General features: G+C 50.4%; 1 protein-coding gene across 2 annotated transcripts; it reads right to left on the bottom strand.

Moving 5' to 3' along the window:
• Positions 1-8,489: 8,489 nt before the first annotated feature.
• Positions 8,490-14,500, bottom strand: TMEM250 (transmembrane protein 250). Of its 2 annotated transcripts, none has more exons than XM_044306395.1 (2): positions 14,348-14,500; positions 8,490-9,148 (listed from the first exon to the last, which is right to left on the bottom strand). In XM_044306395.1, exon 2 carries the CDS (start codon positions 9,027-9,029, stop codon positions 8,610-8,612), a length of 420 nt encoding a protein of 139 aa, XP_044162330.1. In that variant the 5' UTR covers positions 9,030-9,148; positions 14,348-14,500; the 3' UTR covers positions 8,490-8,609. The 2 variants fall into 2 exon arrangements, with proteins under 2 accessions (XP_044162330.1, XP_044162331.1); XM_044306396.1 differs by lacking the exon at positions 14,348-14,500 and adding an exon at positions 10,427-10,617.
• Between the last annotated feature and the right edge of the window lie 4,547 nt (positions 14,501-19,047).

Genomic DNA, 19,047 nt, shown 5'->3' with positions numbered 1-19,047 from the left:
GAAAATGAAAGGTGGAATCTGATTGGTTGCTATGGGCACCTAAGCCAGTTCTAGTTGTCTACTGAATATTTTTCATGGGACAACCCCTTTAACTAAAAGGGGTTATCTAAATAGTAATTGCCCGGATAAATACCGGTTTATCAAGGGGGTCTCTCAGTGGGGGGGCCACACATAAAGTAGTTTTGTAACCCAGACAATGTGTATAATCTAAGGGTCATTTTACCACATGTGACTATGGCAGGAGTCAGCAACCTTCGACACCACAGCTGTTGGGAAATTACAACTCCCAGCATGCTCCATTGGGAACAGCCAAGCTGGGAGTTGTAGTTTCCCCACAGCTGGAGTGCTGATCCCTGGTCTACGGCAATCCATGTTTTCCAGATGACAAAAAATGTTTAGAAAAGCATCAGAATGGTGAAAACGAAAATCCTATCCCCCTACCTCTCCTGTTCTCATGGTTCCTGGCCGGTCCTTGGTCATTTCCTGCTTGTCGGGAGGCTATCAGTGGTTGGGGTGGGTCACTGCTGAGCAGTCATTATGGATGCCATGGGAGATCCACAGGACCTGGGAAGTGTTGGAGGGAGAGCGGTGGGGGATCGGCGAGGGCGGTATTATTGCTTTTACCACAGTCCTTCCCAGGTCCCCTGTGGGTCTCCCTTCTAGGTGCCTCTCCAAAATGACCAGTGACCCACCCCAACCACTCATCGCCTGGATAATCAGTTCCTGCGTGTCAGGAGACAGAGGGGCACATTTACTAAGGGACTTGCGACAATTTTAGGCATAAAATAGTCACACGCCCCTTTATTAACAGACCGTGCGACAATATTTAGTCGCGTGATCGGTTTTGCGCAGTTGGGGGGGGGGGGGGGGGTGAAGGCAGAGTATGGGCATGTCAGGGGCCCCGGCAAATTAAATCTGGAAACGGGCGCAAAGGTTAGCGAAAAACTACACCAGCCAGGTGCAAGGACTGCCATTTATGACGAGGCGCGCCATTCCGATGCTTTTTTAAATAAGGCCTCATGCACAGCGTGCGCACTGTAGAAATGTCCTATCCTTGTCCACAAAATGGCCAAGGATAGGACGTGTTTTAGCTTTTTGCGGGCCGGCAGAACGGACAAACGGATGCAATTGATTGAGCAAAAAAAAAAAAACTACACCAGCCAGGCGCAAAGACTGCTATTTTATGATGAGGTGCACTTTTTTTTTTTTAACCCCTGTAGAAATGTCCCATCCTTGTCCACGAAATGGCCAAGGATAGGACATGTTTTATCTTTTTGCGCGCAGGCAGAACAGACAAACGGATGCAAATACTACACGGTATGCGTCTGCCTCTTTTGCAGCTCCCCCTTGGAATGAATAGGTCCACATCTGATCTGCACCAAGAATACGGCGGGTGCATGGGACCTAATTTGCATTGCCCAGATAGAAAATCTATAAGGCGGGCACAGAAACCAATCTAATATACAAATCCTGCAGCCGAGGCAAGCGCCGCAGCCTCCCCGCTATCGCCCTGTGTTACGTAACCTGCACACTGTGCTGCTCTGTACCCAACATTTAATTTGCTAGTGCTGACCTGCAGTATGGATTTTTTCATAAAATTTCATTAAGCCTTTTATTTCCGTAAGTCAGATGTTACACAGGGTGTGGAAAGATTTACGATTTTCCCAGTAACCCTTGGCATACCAGTGCAACGAGCCTGGCTGCAGGGGCAACACGTGAGGCTACGGTGGGCTGATGGGGGTAGTAGTTGTTTGTACTCACGGTTAGCAGAGCCTCCCTGGGCCGGCAGTGCAGTGGATGGGAAGACGGCACTAAATCCTCCGGGGCACGCTCTATTGCAGGGAACACCAGCCAGATGGAAGTTTAGGTGCCCTTGATGGTGTAGGTGTTTAAGGTGCTTTGGTGGCTGGGCCCCTGTGTTCGTGATGCCAGCACCGTAAGGTGCAAATGTTGAGAGTTGTAGTAGAAATGATGAGTTGGTTGTAATCAAACAGTTGAACATTTACTGAATCAATTGTCTTCAGGTAGTCAGTACAGATACAGTTAATTTGTATGGCATAAGTGATGACTCAGAAATAGGTTCAGTAGTATTCTTTTTATCAGGTTTAGGCAATTGTCAGTTAGGGAGTTCTCTAGTACTTTAGCTTTACAGGCGAAGAATAATTCGATTTACTTTAAGTCCACTTTCTATAGCACTCAGGTACTAAATATACTGTTTTCTACTTATCTTGAGCTATCCAATAAGGGCGTTTCTCCCTCGTGGCAGGCAAACTCTCTGAGACAATATTTGCAGGATGCTGTCCTGAAGTATTCAGGTTCACTATCTCCCGGAAGGCTTCTAGTGAATAAGGATAATTATGGCCTTTAATCATCCAGTCGTGTCCAGGAACTTGGAAAGTTACTCTTGGTCACTTGTGCTTGTGAAATCCATAGGCCAGACTCAGCTCTAACCTTCACTAGGCTTGCTTTGTACTTAGACGTAGACTTACCGTCCAGTGCTAAGGTGCTGTAACTACTCTTAGTTTGTCCTCTCCAGGATTGATCAGGTCCCAGAGGAAAGAAATTGCAGCTACATAGTGGATAAGGCCTGTTTCTCTACTCCATACACTTGCCTTCCTCCTCTCTACAACTAACTACTTCACTTCCTGTTCTAGCACACCCCAAGATATATATATTATGTGGCGCCAGCACCACCTAGGGGCGAATGGGTGTAATGACATTGCCAGCCTGATAATAGGAAATACCATACATTGCAAATACATCAGATAAATAGGCAGATGTTTAAAGTGTCCCTTTTGCACCAGCAATTATTTTTTTTCTTGTCCTTCGAGCACAAGCCGTCTTATGGCGCATTTACCCTAAAGGGATGTAATAGACAGCCATGTAATATCCAAGGTGAAGAGTCAAATGCAATTGGCTTTGGCAGCCTTTCCCCACTGCCGAATGGCCGCTAGAGGGCAGGTCCTGACAACACGCACCCATGATCTGTTGTCTGACACCTCTCGCTGGAGGAAGCAGTGAATGGATTTGACCTCCATGGTCCATGGTTTACCGAAGTGAAATGAGCCCAATAGACAGGCTTATAGGGGACTCCAAGTATAAAGCTGGTGACCAAGTGATCGTCCAGCCGATGGCTACCTATGTGCATGTGACAACCACGACCAGCATCTCGAAATGGCGTCTAGACGGGTTGTCAGCTTTAGTCACTCTTGGGGGTTTTGCACACTAGTCATAACACTTTCATGCACAATGAGAGACTAATCTGCTCTTGCTGTCAGAAAGCAAAGCACGCCAATGTGAACAGACTATAGCCATTCAGCCATTTAAAAGCTCATGCACACAAACGTATTTAATTTTAGTATTTTAAAAAAATCCGTATGCGGAACAATTCACTTCAATGAGGCTCAGAAAAAAATACGGAAATGAACATGTCCTATTTTTGTCCGTTTTGCAGACAAGGACAGGCCTTGTTACAATGGATCTTCAAAAAACGGATGCAACACGGACATCATCCGTTTTTTGTTTTTTTTGGGGATTGCAAAATACATACGGTCGTGTGCGTGATCCCTAATAGGGAGAGACGGGTCAAGTGTGTTGGATTTCAACATGCCTGAGGTGTCTGGCCGCGGCTTACTTCCCTCTCCCGATTGACAACACATGCATCCTCAGCCAACCCAAAGCATGCATGTGTATGAGCTATTGGGAGGAAAAGCATGGGTACCTTTCCGGTAAGGCTCCATTCACACATCTGTAGAATGGGTCCGCATCCGTTCCACAGTTATGCGGAACGGGTGCGGACCCATTCATTCTCTATGAGGCTGGAAGAGTTGCGGACAGCACACCCTATATAGAGCATGCCCTATTCTTGTCCGGACCAGAATAGGCATTTCTATGGGGGTGCCGGCTGGGTGTATTGCGGATCCGCAATACACTACAGACGTGTAAATTAAGGGCTCGTTCCGTGGGACAGGCGCATGGGGATTGCACTTGAATGGGTCCGCGATCCTTCCATTCCGCAAAAAGAGCAAGTTCTATCTTTGTGTGGTGCGGAAGCATGGAACGTAACCCCAGAAAGCACTCTGCAGTGCATCCGTAGTGTTCCGTTCTGCATCTCCGGATTTGCGGACCCGTTGAAATGAATGGGTTCGCATCCGTGATGCGGAATGGCCACGGAATGGTACCCGTGTATTGCAGATCTGCAAATGCGGTCCGCAATACGGCAACAGGCATCACATGTTCGTGTGAACGAGCACTAATAATGATTTCTAAGCAAGTGTCCGCCGCCTGCCCCCTTAAACGATTCATACTTATCTGCTCTCCATCTTCCGGCGGTGCATGCGCATGGTCACATGCACCGCTGCATCCAATGTCTGGCTTCAGAGGTGACATGCTGCTCGTGGCTACAACACTGCTGAAGCCAGTCATTGGCTGCAGCGGTGCATGTGACCATGCGCATGCACCGCTGGAAGATGGAGAGCAGATAAGTATGAATCTTCTGTTTCAGGGGGCACTTGCTTAAAAATCACTATTACCAGAAACCTTTTAAAAGGGTTGTCCCATTATGACAACTTATCCTCTGATTTAGTGTCCGCTCAGCGGGGTCCGACCGCAGGGGCCCGTGTTCCCGTTTGAATGGAGCGGCGGTCATGCAGCTCTCTGGGGCTGCCTGATCAAGCTGAGCGCTTGTAGCTGACTGTCCCATAGAGGTGAATGGAGTGGTAAACATGCATGTGTGTCTGCAGCCCCATTCAAATGGAGAGCATGCCCCCCCCCACCCCATTCTCGTGACTGACTGGAACCCCAGTAGTCAGACCCCTGCCAATCATCCCCCATCCTATGGATAAGGGATATATTGCTGAATTGGGACAACCCCTTTAAGTATTGATGACCTATCCTTAGGACAGGTCATCAGTAAAGTATAAAATTGGGGGGGGCGGGTCGCACTATCGGCACCCCATCGGTTTAAAGGGGCCACAGTGTTCGGATAAGTGCTGCAGCCTCTTCATAGTATACCGTCACAGCGCTGTACACTGTATAGTGGCCGTGCTTGGTATTGCAGGACAATCCCGTTCACTTGAATAGGACGGAGCAGCAGAAAGGCCACGTGACCGCAGCGCTCGCACAAGCACAGCTGATCGCCAGATGTTTACCCTAGGATAGGTCGTTAAGTCCTGGAAAAAAAACTTTAACTTTGACACTTCCCAGTCTTCATCTAATTCAGGCATCCTCAAACTGTGGCCCTCCAGCTGTTGTAAAACTACAACTCCCAGCATGCCCTGCTGTAGGCTGATACCTGTAGGCTGTTTGGGCGTTGTAGTTTTGCAACAGCTGGAGGGCCGCAGTTTGAGGATGCCTGATCTAATGGTGCTGGAGAGCGTGACGTTACGATTAGCAGCTGCAGATAGAATTGCAATCCCTTTGCATCACTGAGGCTCGCGGCCCCCTTATCCATGTCCTGACACTGTTAATAGACTGGATAATCCGTGATGACAGCCAGGAGGAAGATGCGGGTTACTCAGCACCACGATGACAGGTTTAGTGACTGGACAGTATGCGGAGGAGAGGACCGAGGCGGGCGCGAAGGCTATGGCTCAGACACTGCATCAAAGTGAGCGGGGTAGCCACAGGGAGAGGATCAGGTGCTACATACAGGGGTCCTCTCGCTTCAGCAAATCACATTTATCATGTAGAGGAAGTTAATACAAGACACTTACTAATGTATTATGATTGTCCATATTGCTTCCTTTGCTGGCTGGATTCATTTTTCCATCGCATTATACACTGCTCGTTCCCATGGTTATGTCCACCATGTAATCCAGCAGTGGTGGTCGTGCTTGCACACTATAGGAAATAGTAACGGGACTATGTGCGCTCCCACAGTCCCGGCGATCGGATAGGCCGGCACTTTTTCCTGTAGTGTGCAAGCACGACCACCACTGATGGATTACAAGGTGGACATAACCATGGAAACGAGCAGTGTATAATGGGATGGAAAAATGAATCCAGCCAGCAAAGGAAGCAATATGGACAATCACAATACATTAGTAAGTGCCTTGTACATGATAAATGCCACTTGCTGAAGTGAGACGACCCCTTTCAGAATCTGTCACAGGGGTGTACCTCTACAACCTCCAGCCGTTCTGAAACTACAACTCCCAGAATGCTCCATTCACTTCTATAAGTGTCCGAACAGCCATGTACGTTGCATGATAGGAGTTGTAGTTTCACAGCAGCTGGACTGCTGGAGGTTGCTGATCCCTGCTCTATACGTTTTCAATTACAACCAGCAGAATTGTGACTGCAGCTCTGGAGAATAATGCAGATTTAGTATAAGAAAAGTAACGTCTTTGCAAAGTTCCTTAACTTCTTTTGTAGATTCTTTCTATGTGAAATGGTTTTCAAAGGAATATCTCCATTGTAAGGCGTAGTCTCCGATGTTTCTACAGCAGACACTATGTTGGGATGTAGCTTGATCAATTGGTTGACGCATTTTGGGCTCCTGGGGCCTTAGCAGTCAGATCCACAGCAGGTAAATATCCTATTACATTTGACCATTAAAGGGGTATTACAGGAACAAGTTATCCCTTGTCCAAAAGATTGGCGATAACCTAAATTGGTGGGAGTCTGACCGCTGGACCTCCACCATGAGATCCCGAGTTCCCTGTTTGAGTGGAGCAGTGGTCGAGCACGCACCCTACTGCTGCCGTCTCATGATCGGTTGGGGGTACATTGGTTGCACCTCCACCGATTTAACACTTATCTCCTATGCTTATTATGACCAGAATACCCCTTTAAGCTTTACAGACCAGGAATTCTATCATACTATTGATCATCTGAGAGCAATGAATGTATTAGGATTAAAGGGGTTTTCAAGACTTAAAGGGTCACCGAGTTCTCAGAAGACTTTTTTTTTTTTTTTATGTATTATTTATTAAAAGGGGTATTCCCATCACAGAAATTCAGGGCATGTCGCTAGGATATGCCCCCATTGTCTGATTGGTGCGGGTCCCACCTCTGTGACCCGCACCTATATCGAAAACGGAGCCCCGCAAGTGAAGAAGGGCGCACTGCACATGCGCAGTTGGCCGCCATTCATTTTCTACGGGGCCGGCAAAAATAACAGAGCACTGCCTCAGCTATTTCTGTCTGCCCCATAGAAATGAATGGGAGCGGGGGCTGTGCATGCGCGATACGCTCCCATTCACTTCTATGGGAAGCCGGCTTGGTGGTGGTCGGACCGGAGTCCTCCAGCCACCACCTTGCGGGGCTCCAGTGGTGGGACCCGCACCTATAAGACAATGGGGGCATATCCTAGCGATATGCCCCCATTGTCCATGATTGGTGGTACTCCTACGAGACTTCAGGGCGAGGCGTGAATGTTTTCACTGGCTGGTCTGTCAGTCTTAGCGGTGGGGGCGTGGTATGAAGAGGGTTGGGCAGAGCCTCTGGGAGCAGCAAAGTGTAATGGCACCGCCCTCATTGCTCCTAGATGCTAATTTGCATGTTACAAAAGTACAGTTTTCTTGGAAAGGCAGTAACAGAGGCTGATGGGACCAAGACCATAGTCTTCAGCTGTCAAAGGCTAATGTCTCCATGTTTCTGATGACAAAAGCCCTTTAAAGGCTATGGACACCTTTTTGGGGGGCAACATTTTTTTTTTTAATTATTGCATTGTACTCATTTTGAACAAAAAATAATTTTTTCAATTGGTTCTTATTAAAAATGCTGAACCCTTTCTCTGTACAGCTTTGAGATTCTCTAGTAGCACGCTCTGTATTTTCACTCTGTTCCGTCAGGCAGCTCAGCTGATGGCTGCTTATCTCTGACCTTATTAATTTTCTGCACTTATATAGCGCTACTCTATTCTGCAGCGCTTTACAGACATTAGCAACTAACTGTCCCCAATGGGGCTCACAATCTAAGGTCCCTATCAGTAGTCTTTGGGTGGTGGGAGGAAACTGGAGAACCCGGAAGAAACCCACGCAAACACAGGGAGAACCTACAAACTCCATGCAGATGTCGCCCTTGGTCGGATTCGGACCTAAGACCCCCAGCACTGCAAGGCACCAGTGCTGACCACTGCGCCACCGTGCTGCCCCCTTATAAACAATAACTGATAAGAATGTGGCTTAAATAAGTATTTACGACCTTTTCGTAATTCTGTGGATAGAGGATAACATGTAACAACCGGAATACCCCTTTAACACTTTGTGACAGAATGGCTGAATATTTAGGTAAGTATAATGTATATGAGGGTTCTAGGCATTGGGGGGGGGATCTTTTAGACTTTGGATAACCCCTTTAAAGCTCCTTACGGCTTGAAGACTTTCCCCAGTCGTTGTGAATGCTCCCTATCAATCCAACCTGGACGAGAGCAGCTTCTGTAGAAGTCTGAGCACATACTTAGGATATGAAGTGTGGATAGGCGAGAGGATGTTAATAAGATATATTACGACCCTGGCTTGATTGACGCTGCCGGATACTTGACTTGTATTTACATGCCTTTATTAAAAAAAAGACTAGCCTCGCACTGATGAATAAAAGAAGAACAAGACCGACTCCTACTAAAACTGCCCGGGAACATCGCTTTCCCCCCCGCATGCATCTATTTACATATCTATAAACACCATAAAACACCAGCCCAGTCCTCCGACAAGCAGCATGCTGACGTGAACCCCATAAATAAGCAGCTGGTTCACCAGGCTAAAGTCGAGCCGCCTCCGCCCCAGCAGCAGCAGGATGATGGACAGTTTGTATTGGAATCGCAGGAACACTCGGATGCCCAGATACTGAAGGCAAAACAGGATGGAGAGTGCCACCCAGAGGATGGAAGTGAAAAGGCTGCAGCTGAAGTACAGCAGGAAGCGGATGAAGCCGTACATCCATCTGGACTTCAGGTAGATGTCAAAGTTGTTGTACTTGGTGCGCACCAGGTGCGTCGTCCGGACCGGTCCGCAGGCCGAGTGCAGGCAGGTGGTGTGGGGGCCGTGGAATGACCGAACGCGGCGGGGGATGGGGATTACAGGCATTGGGGACTCCACCTTGTGTAGAGTCTCATGGGAGGTCTTGGTCGGGTCATATCACCAGGAATGGAGCCGGAAAGAGGAGGAATACTGCTGGGAGGTCGTGGAGCAGGACTTGTGTATACCTGCAAGCAGAAACAGTGGAGTCAGTGGCTCATATAGACACAATGCGGCCGTCCTCTTCACATAAACCCTATTGCATCGTTCTAGTTTTAGACGGGCAAATTGTATCACCGAGACCCCCTTCTCATACTGACCCCGGTCCTGCTTATGGACCCCCCCCTGTAACATCCATATGTCCCAACAGGGCAAGTGGAAGTCTCCATAACACAACCCGTTTCCTGACAAAGGGCATCTGTCAGCAGTTTTGTACCTATGAAACTGGCTGACCTGTTGGCAGCTGAAGACATCTGTGTTGGTCCCAAGTTCCTGCTTTACTGGGAAAAATGATGTTTTAATATATGCAAATGAGCCTCTAGGAGCAACGGGGGCGTTACCATTACACCTAGAGGCTCTGCTTTCTACAACAGCCGTCCCCTCTGCACTTTGATTGACAGGGTCAGGTGTGAGGACGTTTCCACTGCCTGGCCCTGTCAATCAAATTGCAGACGGGGTGGCAGTTGCAGAGAGAGCAGAGCCTCTAGGTGTAATGGTAACGCCCCCGTTGCTCCTAGAGGCTCATTTGCATATATTAAAACATAATTTTTCTCAGCAATGCGGGCACATATGAACACGGGACAGGTCAGCCAGTTTCATAGGTACAAAACTGCTGACAGATGCCCTTTCACACGTAGGGATCTCCCAAGAAGCAAAATCGGCTCAATAGAAATGAGTGTGCGTCCATATTGTATCCATGATATCCACGGCGCGGAGCAGTACGGTTTCCCTACATCAATGATAGTAAAGGCAGATTTCCATGGGATGTAAATTTCTAAAACACCTTCTGTGCAGATACTAAACCAGCAATGACTGGTGATTACAGCTCTGAAGGCTGCAGTATTGTGAATGCAGCTCTGAACTATAAAGCAGGGGTAACACCATCGCTGTGTAGCACAGCCATTGAATTGAATGGGGTTGCAGCACATCTCGCAAGGTGCCGAGACCCCAGAATTGCAACATAAATAAAATAATCTGCTGTGATGCCATTCAGTTCAATGGCTACACAGCGACCATGTCTCCAGGTCAAAATCGCTGCGTCGCCCCAACCCTAATGCCGGATCATCGGTCCAATGTATTCACAAAGTTACTCAGCTCTAGATGTACAACAGGGGTAAGTCCCTACGGGGAGGACACACTGCAGACCCCCTTCGTGGAATTGCGGGAGGAAAGTCAACGAAACGCGCTGCATAAAAATCCGCAGGACGCCTGCGCAGAGGTTGTCCCGATTGTAAATCATAGCAGACCTCGTGCACGCGACCGTGTCTGTATTGCATCAAAGCCCCCACAGTCCACGGCATGCAGCGTCCCCCTGGAAGACATTGTTTCTGGCACATTGGTTGTCCTGCCTGGAAAACAGAGAGGAGGTGAGAACACATGCCTATAACCATCACACCGGGAGCGTTCATACCGGGACGAGCGGGCGCTGCCATGTCCACTGCTGGCGGATTGGGAAGCAATCTGTCCTCCATGTAAGGCCTCCTGCACATGACCGTTTTTTCCCCCCGTTTACTGGCCGTTTATGGAACCATTCATTTTAATGGTTCCGCAAAAAAAACGGAATGTACTTTGTATGCATTTCGTTTCCGTATTTCCGTTCCGTTTAAAGATAGAAAATGTCCTATTATTAAATCCCGTTCCGTGGCTCCATTCAAGTCAATGGGTCCGCAAAAAAACGGAACACATACGGAAATGCCCAGCCCAATTTTATCTATGTAATTACTGTATATGCCATACAGAAAGACGAAACGGAAACAAAAAACGGAACAACGAATCCGTGAAAAACGGACCGCAAAACACTGAAAAAGCTATACGGTTGTGTGCAGGAGGCCTAAATGTATTTATATGGCAACGTGGATTTCCTCCACCATTGACCCTCGCCCTACAATAGTCATGGGGCCAGGCAGCTTCCAGTAGACCGCAATCCTATTACAGGTTTATCCAGTGTGGCTGCTGGTTTTAACGGGGGTGGCAAATTAGGCAGCTGCTTAGGGGCCCCGTAAGGACAGTAGCGGAATCAAACTTCTACAGTAGTAGTATTCAATGTTGTATGAAACTACCATATGGCCACTGAGTGGGCACTATAGGGAGGTATTATTTGGCATCATGTGGCAATATATACATAAATCTTGACTGAAAAACCGCCATACTTTGTAGTGTTACCCATTTTATATGGCGGCTGCACTCACAAGGACGACTTTATAGCCTAAGTATCTCATGTCGAAAACTGGACGGGAAACTGTTTTCTTGATGTCCATTTGCCATCCTGTTCGATCTCTCGTCTGTGGGGTCTCTCATACGTGGGGGTCTCTCATACGTGACCACTTCACGGTGCGATTATTTATGAAGGCCCGCTCATTTTTATTTTGCTCCATGGAGAAGTCCTAGGTCTAACAGGAAAGGCATTAAAGGAGCCGTCCCACTAAGACCTCCACTTTCCATAGGCCCCGTGGACGTCACAGAGGGGCCCCCGCGCTCGGGATCCAGGTCAGTGCGGCCAAAGGTAAACTATTGTCATTTTTCTACACACATATAGGGAGAAATTTGTCATACGTCAGTCTTAATGAGAGCGGCGCCTCTGAGCGCCAGAGAAGCAAATCTATAAGTCTCACTGATTATTAATGATGGTAAATCGGTCAAGCCCCGGGGGAGCAGAAGCGGCGCTTTTCCCAGCTTTCCTTACAAGCAGCCAAACCGAGGGAAACTTCTGTTTGGCCACTTGACTCAGAGCTCGGCACTGGGAACGTCGGTGGTTTCTGCTCGAGGTGTACATCTTGGACTCGGAACCACTCTGTCCATTATGAATGTACGTCTTGTGAATGATCTGTACTTGGGAATCACTTTCCACTTCTGCGCCAGATTTAGGGAACGGCAACACTTTTTTGTGATTTTGGGCGTGACACATGTTGCACGCCAAAGTATCGGAGTGTAGCAGCCCCATTCATTTCTATGGCTGCTACACTGCGATACTTGGGGGCACCACACGTGTCACGCCCAATATCGCTGTGCTGCCGTAGCCGTATACCTGCCAACCGACTCCCAGCACTTGGTGGGTACATGGAAGCTCAGGTGCACTTACCTTCTGGCTGCTCACTGCTATAATTCTTTAAGCAGCTTTCTGGTTGTCAGATACCCTGAGGGCAGTACGTGCTTCGGGACTCTTTCCCTTTCCCCGGACTGACAGCCCCCAACCTTTACCCACATCACTGGTACTCTCTGCTGGCGCCGTTCATGCCCAGAGCATGCGCAGTGCATGCAGGTGACTTCTATGTGGAGACCAGGCCACGGCTGCCAATCGGAACACAGGAGCAGGGAAGAGACCAAGGGCACTTTGTGAGATGGGCACCGCCTCCGGGGGCACTTGTGAGATGGGCACCGCCTCCGGGGGCACTTGTGAGATGGGCACCGCCTCCGGGGGCACTTGTGAGATGGGCACCGCCTCCGGGGGCACTTGTGAGATGGGCACCGCCTCCGGGGGCACTTGTGAGATGGGCACCGCCTCCGGGGGCACTTGTGAGATGGGCACCGCCTCCGGGGGCACTTGTGAGATGGGCACCGCCTCCGGGGGCACTTGTGAGATGGGCACCGCCTCCGGGGGCACTTGTGAGATGGGCACCGCCTCCGGGGGCACTTGTGAGATGGGCACCGCCTCCGGGGGCACTTGTGAGATGGGCACCGCCTCCGGGGGCACTTGTGAGATGGGCACCGCCTCCGGGGGCACTTGTGAGATGGGCACCGCCCCCGGGGGCACTTGTGAGATCGGCACCGCCCCCGGGGGCACTTGTGAGATGGGCACCGCCCCCGGGGGCACTTGTGAGATGGGCACCGCCCCCGGGGGCACTTGTGAGATGGGCACCGCCCCCGGGGGCACTTGTGAGATGGGCACCGCCCCTGGGGGCACTTGCTAGCTAATTTCATACATGTTTCTCCTACTTTTGTGAAAACTAGAGAGACCTATCATGTAAGTCATTGACTTGGGGTGACCCCCTGCTGCTGCCAGCTGCGATGCTTCTCCTCCTACATCTGCTAGTAGGAGCACGCCCCTCTAAAAGCATCGATAAACCGAATTGGAGCCAGAGTCAAACAGTGCCCCCTGCTGGTGACTAAGATGTCATCCCTGATTACAGGGCATCCTCAGCCCAGTCTACTAACTCTAGAGCTATAGACCTCATACAGCAGCTGAACCTTTCATACAGCACACCCTGTGGGTGACCCCTCTGACACAGTGCCCACTAACAGTGACCCCTCTGCCGCAGCACCCCCGGCGGGTGACCCCTCTCACACAGGGCGCCCCCTGCGGGTGACCCCCTCTCACACAGGGCGCCCCCTGCGGGTGACCCCCTCTCACACAGGGCGCCCCCTGCGGGTGACCCCCTCTCACACAGGGCGCCCCCTGCGGGTGACCCCCCTCTCACACAGGGCGCCCCCTGCGGGTGACCCCCTCTCACACAGGGCGCCCCCTGCGGGTGACCCCCTCTCACACAGGGCGCCCCCTGCGGGTGACCCCCTCTCACACAGGGCGCCCCCTGCGGGTGACCCCCCTCTCACACAGGGCGCCCCCTGCGGGTGACCCCCCTCTCACACAGGGCGCCCCCTGCGGGTGACCCCCCTCTCACACAGGGCGCCCCCTGCGGGTGACCCCCCTCTCACACAGGGCGCCCCCTGCGGGTGACCCCCCCTCTCACACAGGGCGCCCCCTGCGGGTGACCCCCCCTCTCACACAGGGCGCCCCCTGCGGGTGACCTCCCCTCTCACACAGGGCGCCCCCTGCGGGTGACCTCCCCTCTCACACAGGGCGCCCCCTGCGGGTGACCCCCCCTCTCACACAGGGCGCCCCCTGCGGGTGACCCCCCCTCTCACACAGGGCGCCCCCTGCGGGTGACCCCCCCCCCTCACACAGGGCGCCCCCTGCGGGTGACCCCCCCTCTCACACAGGGCGCCCCCTGCGGGTGACCTCCTCTGACACAGTGCCCCCTCTGATACACAGCGCCCCTCACGGGTGACCCCTCTCACCCTCACCTCCCTGTCTCACACCACGCTGCCCCAGGGGCTTCCTCTTCCAGCTCCTCTGTGGCACGGCGCCCCCTGTTGGTGACCCTGCCGTCTACACTCAGTGCAGAGCCTTCCCAGCCTGATAACACAGCGCCCCCCGCAGGCCATAAACTTACCCGTACAGCAGGTGTCCGCACCGCTCCCAGTCACCCGGGGCCCCGTTGCCTCTAGCCCCTCCATCCCCCACACTTCAGGCTCGGGCAGCCGGTATCACGCCCCCCTTATGAGCCAGACTCACTGCCCACTGCCCTCTCTCACTTCCTGCTTCCTGGTAGCAACCATCGCGAGAGCAGGAGACCAGGTACCGTTTCCCTGGTTACTAGGGAATAGATCCCGTTACCATGGTGACAGCCGCAGCAGCCTGGCTTCTATATCTGCTGCTGAGTCCCAGACATGGGGGGTGCAGAATGGATATTAGGGTGTCCTGTCTCCTGTTAAAAAGACTAATGAGGCTGTGATAGCGGCAACCAATCAGAATTCACTACACTGCCAAGTCAAAACATGGCCTGGTCAGTTGCTATTGGCAACGTGGTCACTTCTATGAGCGTACACAGCAACTTCGACAAAAATTTGATAGTCGTGTGACCCAAAAATAAGTCCCAGATCCCCATGAGCAGCAAAGTCCGCCAATATAGAGTCGCCACTTCTCCGAACAAAAAATGCTATGTTTACCCGTATAAAGGGGCGTGGCTTAATGCAGGATGTTGTTTGGCGCCAATGGTTTGATCTTTTTTATTTTTTTATTAATAAAACTTCATTTATACCCCTGTGTATTAAACATTTATTATTCTCTATTTCAAAATGTCTCTGCCGGGTATCGAACCCACGACCTTCTGCATTGAAGGCAAGGACCAGCCGCATTTTTTGCAAACCCATTGACTTCAATGAGTCCATAGACCGCATTTTAGGGGCCCCAATAGGACAAGTTCTATCATTTGCAAAACGGACATATGGACGGTATCCCTATTTTGCGGACTGCAAAACACGTGGGCCAGATTTATCATTCGCTCAAGTCAAAATAATGGAGTGAAAAAAATGTGGCTCTGCGCTATGCTCGCCAGTTTTCTGAAAGTGCCCGTGTTTTCTTATGTAAATAAATCTCTAGACAGATTTACTATTGCGACAATTTAAAAGGTCGCAAAAAATGGCGCAATTTCACTCCACTGAGGACCATGCTTATCTTATGCGACTTTTTCGTAAAGACGTGCGACTTTTGTAAAGCCGCTTACTGAAGGATAGACTGCTACCGTCAAACCACATTTAGCACAGTCATAAATCTGACTTTGGACGTCTGTAAAAGCGGAGTGAGATGTAAGTGTAATGATCGGGCCCATACAGTTTATGGCCGTATGGTCAGTGCCGTCCATCAGGTGATTTGACGGACGTTTTGTGATTATTGTCATTTATTTTGGACTATTAAATTTTTTGGCAATTGCTAAAAAAAAAGTATAAAATGTCCTGATATATATATAGGAAAAAAAAACTCTCATACAATGTACTGGTGTGTGTATATAGGGAAATATCGGTGGATTCCAGTACATTTTACATCTGAATACATGGGAACCATACTGCTGAGATGTTTAGTCATAGAAGATCTTCCATTGTCCAGCATTGAGCTCCGTGGCTCAGTGGCTCAGCGGTCAGAGTCTTTGCTTTCAATGTGAAAGGTTGTGTGTTTGATTCCTCTGGATAGATCATCAGCTTCTGATCGGCGGGGGTCCGACACCCGGGACCCCTGCCGATCAGCTGTTTCAGAAGGCAGCGGCGCCGCGGCCTTCTCACTGTTTACTGACGTCACGACTAGTATCAACTAGCGTGGGCGCGGCTAAGCTCCATTCAAGTGAACAGAGCTTAGCCGCTCCCATGCTAGTTGATACTAGTCGTGACGTCACTGGGCCGGCGGTAAACAGCGAGAAGGCCGCGGCTCCACTGCCTTCTCAAACAGCTGATTGGCAGGGGTCCCGGGTGTCGGACCCCCGCCGATCAGAAGCTGATGATCTATCTAGAGCATAGATCATCAGTTAAATGAAAAGTGCAGAACCCCTTTAAATACTCAGGGATGTCCCCAGGCATGCTAAGAGCGTTTGGGAATACCCCCCTTCCAGAAACTCTGTGCCTGTCCTATTCTGGTAGGGTTAGCAATTGGCCAGTACTCCTTGCCTATACTGGTAGGGTGTCAACTGGTATTGGCCGTTATTCTGTGCCTGTCCTATTCTGGTTGGGTTGGTATGGTATTTTGCTCAGACAGTATTGGTACAGTATTCCTTTTTTTAATTTAATTTTTTTTTTTTTTACCAGACCATTGACTTGCACTGGCTGGAAGTCCAAAGCAATGCAAGTCAATAGTCTAGTAAAAAAAAAAAAAATACTGGCTATGCCGGTGGAATACCGGCCAGTTGGTGACCCTACTAGAATAGGACAGGCACATCATTTCTCGAATCGGGCATACGGATCTGTGAAGAAAAGTCTGACACTGGTAGCACTGATTGGATAGTGTCAAAATGTGCAGGTGCAGTGATCCAGAGGACCACTGCAAAGGGTTATTTCTATGCTTCGAATGTGATCCCAAGAGCTGTCTGTAGGTAGCACTATTTGGGTTTTGTGCCCTACTCAGCAGGAGGCTGGCTTGAACTTTCCTTTCTGAGGGAGGAGCTGTGTAGTCTGACTGCATCAGCCAGTGAGTCTGGCCTAAGCAGCCGAAGTGTGAGGAGCTGCATGGGTCTGTGCAGTGTGAGGCCTACTACGAGGGGCTCTCCATCCCTACATGCCGAGGACACGAGCCAGACTCCTGGGAGAGAGAGAAAAGACATGGTAGGAGACTCTGCGTAATGACAAAGGTAACGTTCGTATATGGCTATGGACTTTGCTGCTTGTGGAGGGTATATTGCCTCCAGTGCCCACTGCACTTATATGACGGATTGACCGTCCGTTTGATGATCCCCGCTGTGGGAACCACAGTACTGAGAATTTTGCACGCCTGTGGTGGAAAGACTGCAAAGTGTTTAGAGAGAGACTCACGGACTACTACTACCATCATTGCTGACTATACATAGCGGTTAGGAAAAGTAAACATTGTGAGATATCTTAGCCATCATTCGCAGTAAAAAGACTGTTCTTTGTTATCACTAAGCTGGGCCTGATCATTGCCTCTGCATCCTCACTCCTGCTATGCACCCTGCCACCTACCGCAGGCAGTAGCCCGAGGAGCGCCAAAGGGAAGCCACCATGAGCCACTACCAGTAATACTCTCTAGGCCACTGCAAAGGGACACACCCCCAACTGGTGACACCCTTCTGGACCCTAATCACAAACTGTCAGTAATTCATTCATAAACATCTAGGAATATTAGAGGAACAGCAAATCATAGAGTCCTAAGAACAGATGCTCTGGAATTATTACATAGGTGATGCAGGTCAGGGGAGCTGACAGCCATTTTCATCTGCACAGCTGTTTTGAGGTGCTTGTCCCTCGTCAGTAGGATGTTGGCTGGCTCAGTGCGATGCCTTGGATGCGGAATAGGCCTCTTGCACATGGTGGTGTCTCCCCCGTGGCCGTATTGTGCATTCAGCATCACGGATGCGGACCCGTTCACTTGAATGGGTCTGCAAATCTGGAGATGCGGAACAGAAGCACTACGGAGTGCTTTCATGGGGTTCCGTTCCGTGCTTCTGTTACGCAAAAAGATAGAACTTGTCCTATCTTTTTGCGGAACGGATGGATCGCGGATCCCATTCAAGTGAATGGGGTCGCGATCCGCATGCGGTTGGCCCACGGTCGGTGCCCGTGCATTGCGGACAGCAATTTGCGGTCCGCAGCACGGGCACAGCCAGCACACGGTGGCGCTGGCGAGATGGTTCTCTTTCCTTGGAAGACACTGGTACTTCTTAGCATATCCTTTGTTCCAACCCATGGCTGATATACGTACATGAAGATGAATGATCACAATGCAGATTTAAAATCCGTACCACGCGGGTATTTGCTTGTGGAAGGTGTTCTGAGTCTCTCGTCCACTTTGCAGCAAATCTGCTACGGAAATTCTGCAAGGTTTACACCGCGTGTACCCTAAAAGTACTACCCGCCATGTCATACAGGGGTCGATTTCAAAGCCCTGCATGGACCAGTCCCATACAATACAATCTTGGGCTACTTTCACACTAGTGGCACTGTTCCGGCGGGTGAGCAGCCTGTCGGATCCGTCCTGCCGCTAGTGAACGTGTGCCCCCGGACTGCCGCTCCGTCCCCATTGACTATATTGGGGGCGGGGCGAAGTTCCGGCGGAGGCACGGCGAAAGGCTGCCGGAATAAATGTCGGACATGTCGTAGTTTTATTCCGGCAGCCTCTCGCCGGAACTTCGCCCCGCCCCCATTATAGTCAATGGGGACGGAGCGGCAGCCCGGGGGCACGCGTTCACTAGCGGCAGGACGGATCCGACGTGCTGTTCGCCCGAAGAAACAGCCTGCCGGAGGTCCGTGACGCTTGTGTGAAAGTAACCTTAGAGGACTTAGTAGGCCAGATATAACAGGTGGGGGCCACTGCTCCAGCGCCAAGAGGGGCCAGTTGTAATACCCGACCCTTCGTAGACTCCACAGCACAGTGTCTTCAGAGCTCGTCTAGCTGTGAGCATTCTCTCTGACACGTCCACGTCTCCTCTGATCTATCGCGCCCCATAGACTTTAACAGTACGGTAAATGAGAGCCATAGAAACGTTTAAGTCTCACGTGTTGGGGCCGGAGCTCTAAGTAATAGATATTTCACGAGTTTGAATGAGCCGCGAGATTTATCGGGAAAAATCCAAGGATCCAAAGGATCGTTCTA

The sequence above is a fragment of the Bufo gargarizans genome, chromosome 9, assembly GCF_014858855.1.
Source record: "Bufo gargarizans isolate SCDJY-AF-19 chromosome 9, ASM1485885v1, whole genome shotgun sequence".
NCBI lineage: Eukaryota > Metazoa > Chordata > Amphibia > Anura > Bufonidae > Bufo > Bufo gargarizans.
This window is presented reverse-complemented; position numbering and strand designations above follow the sequence as displayed.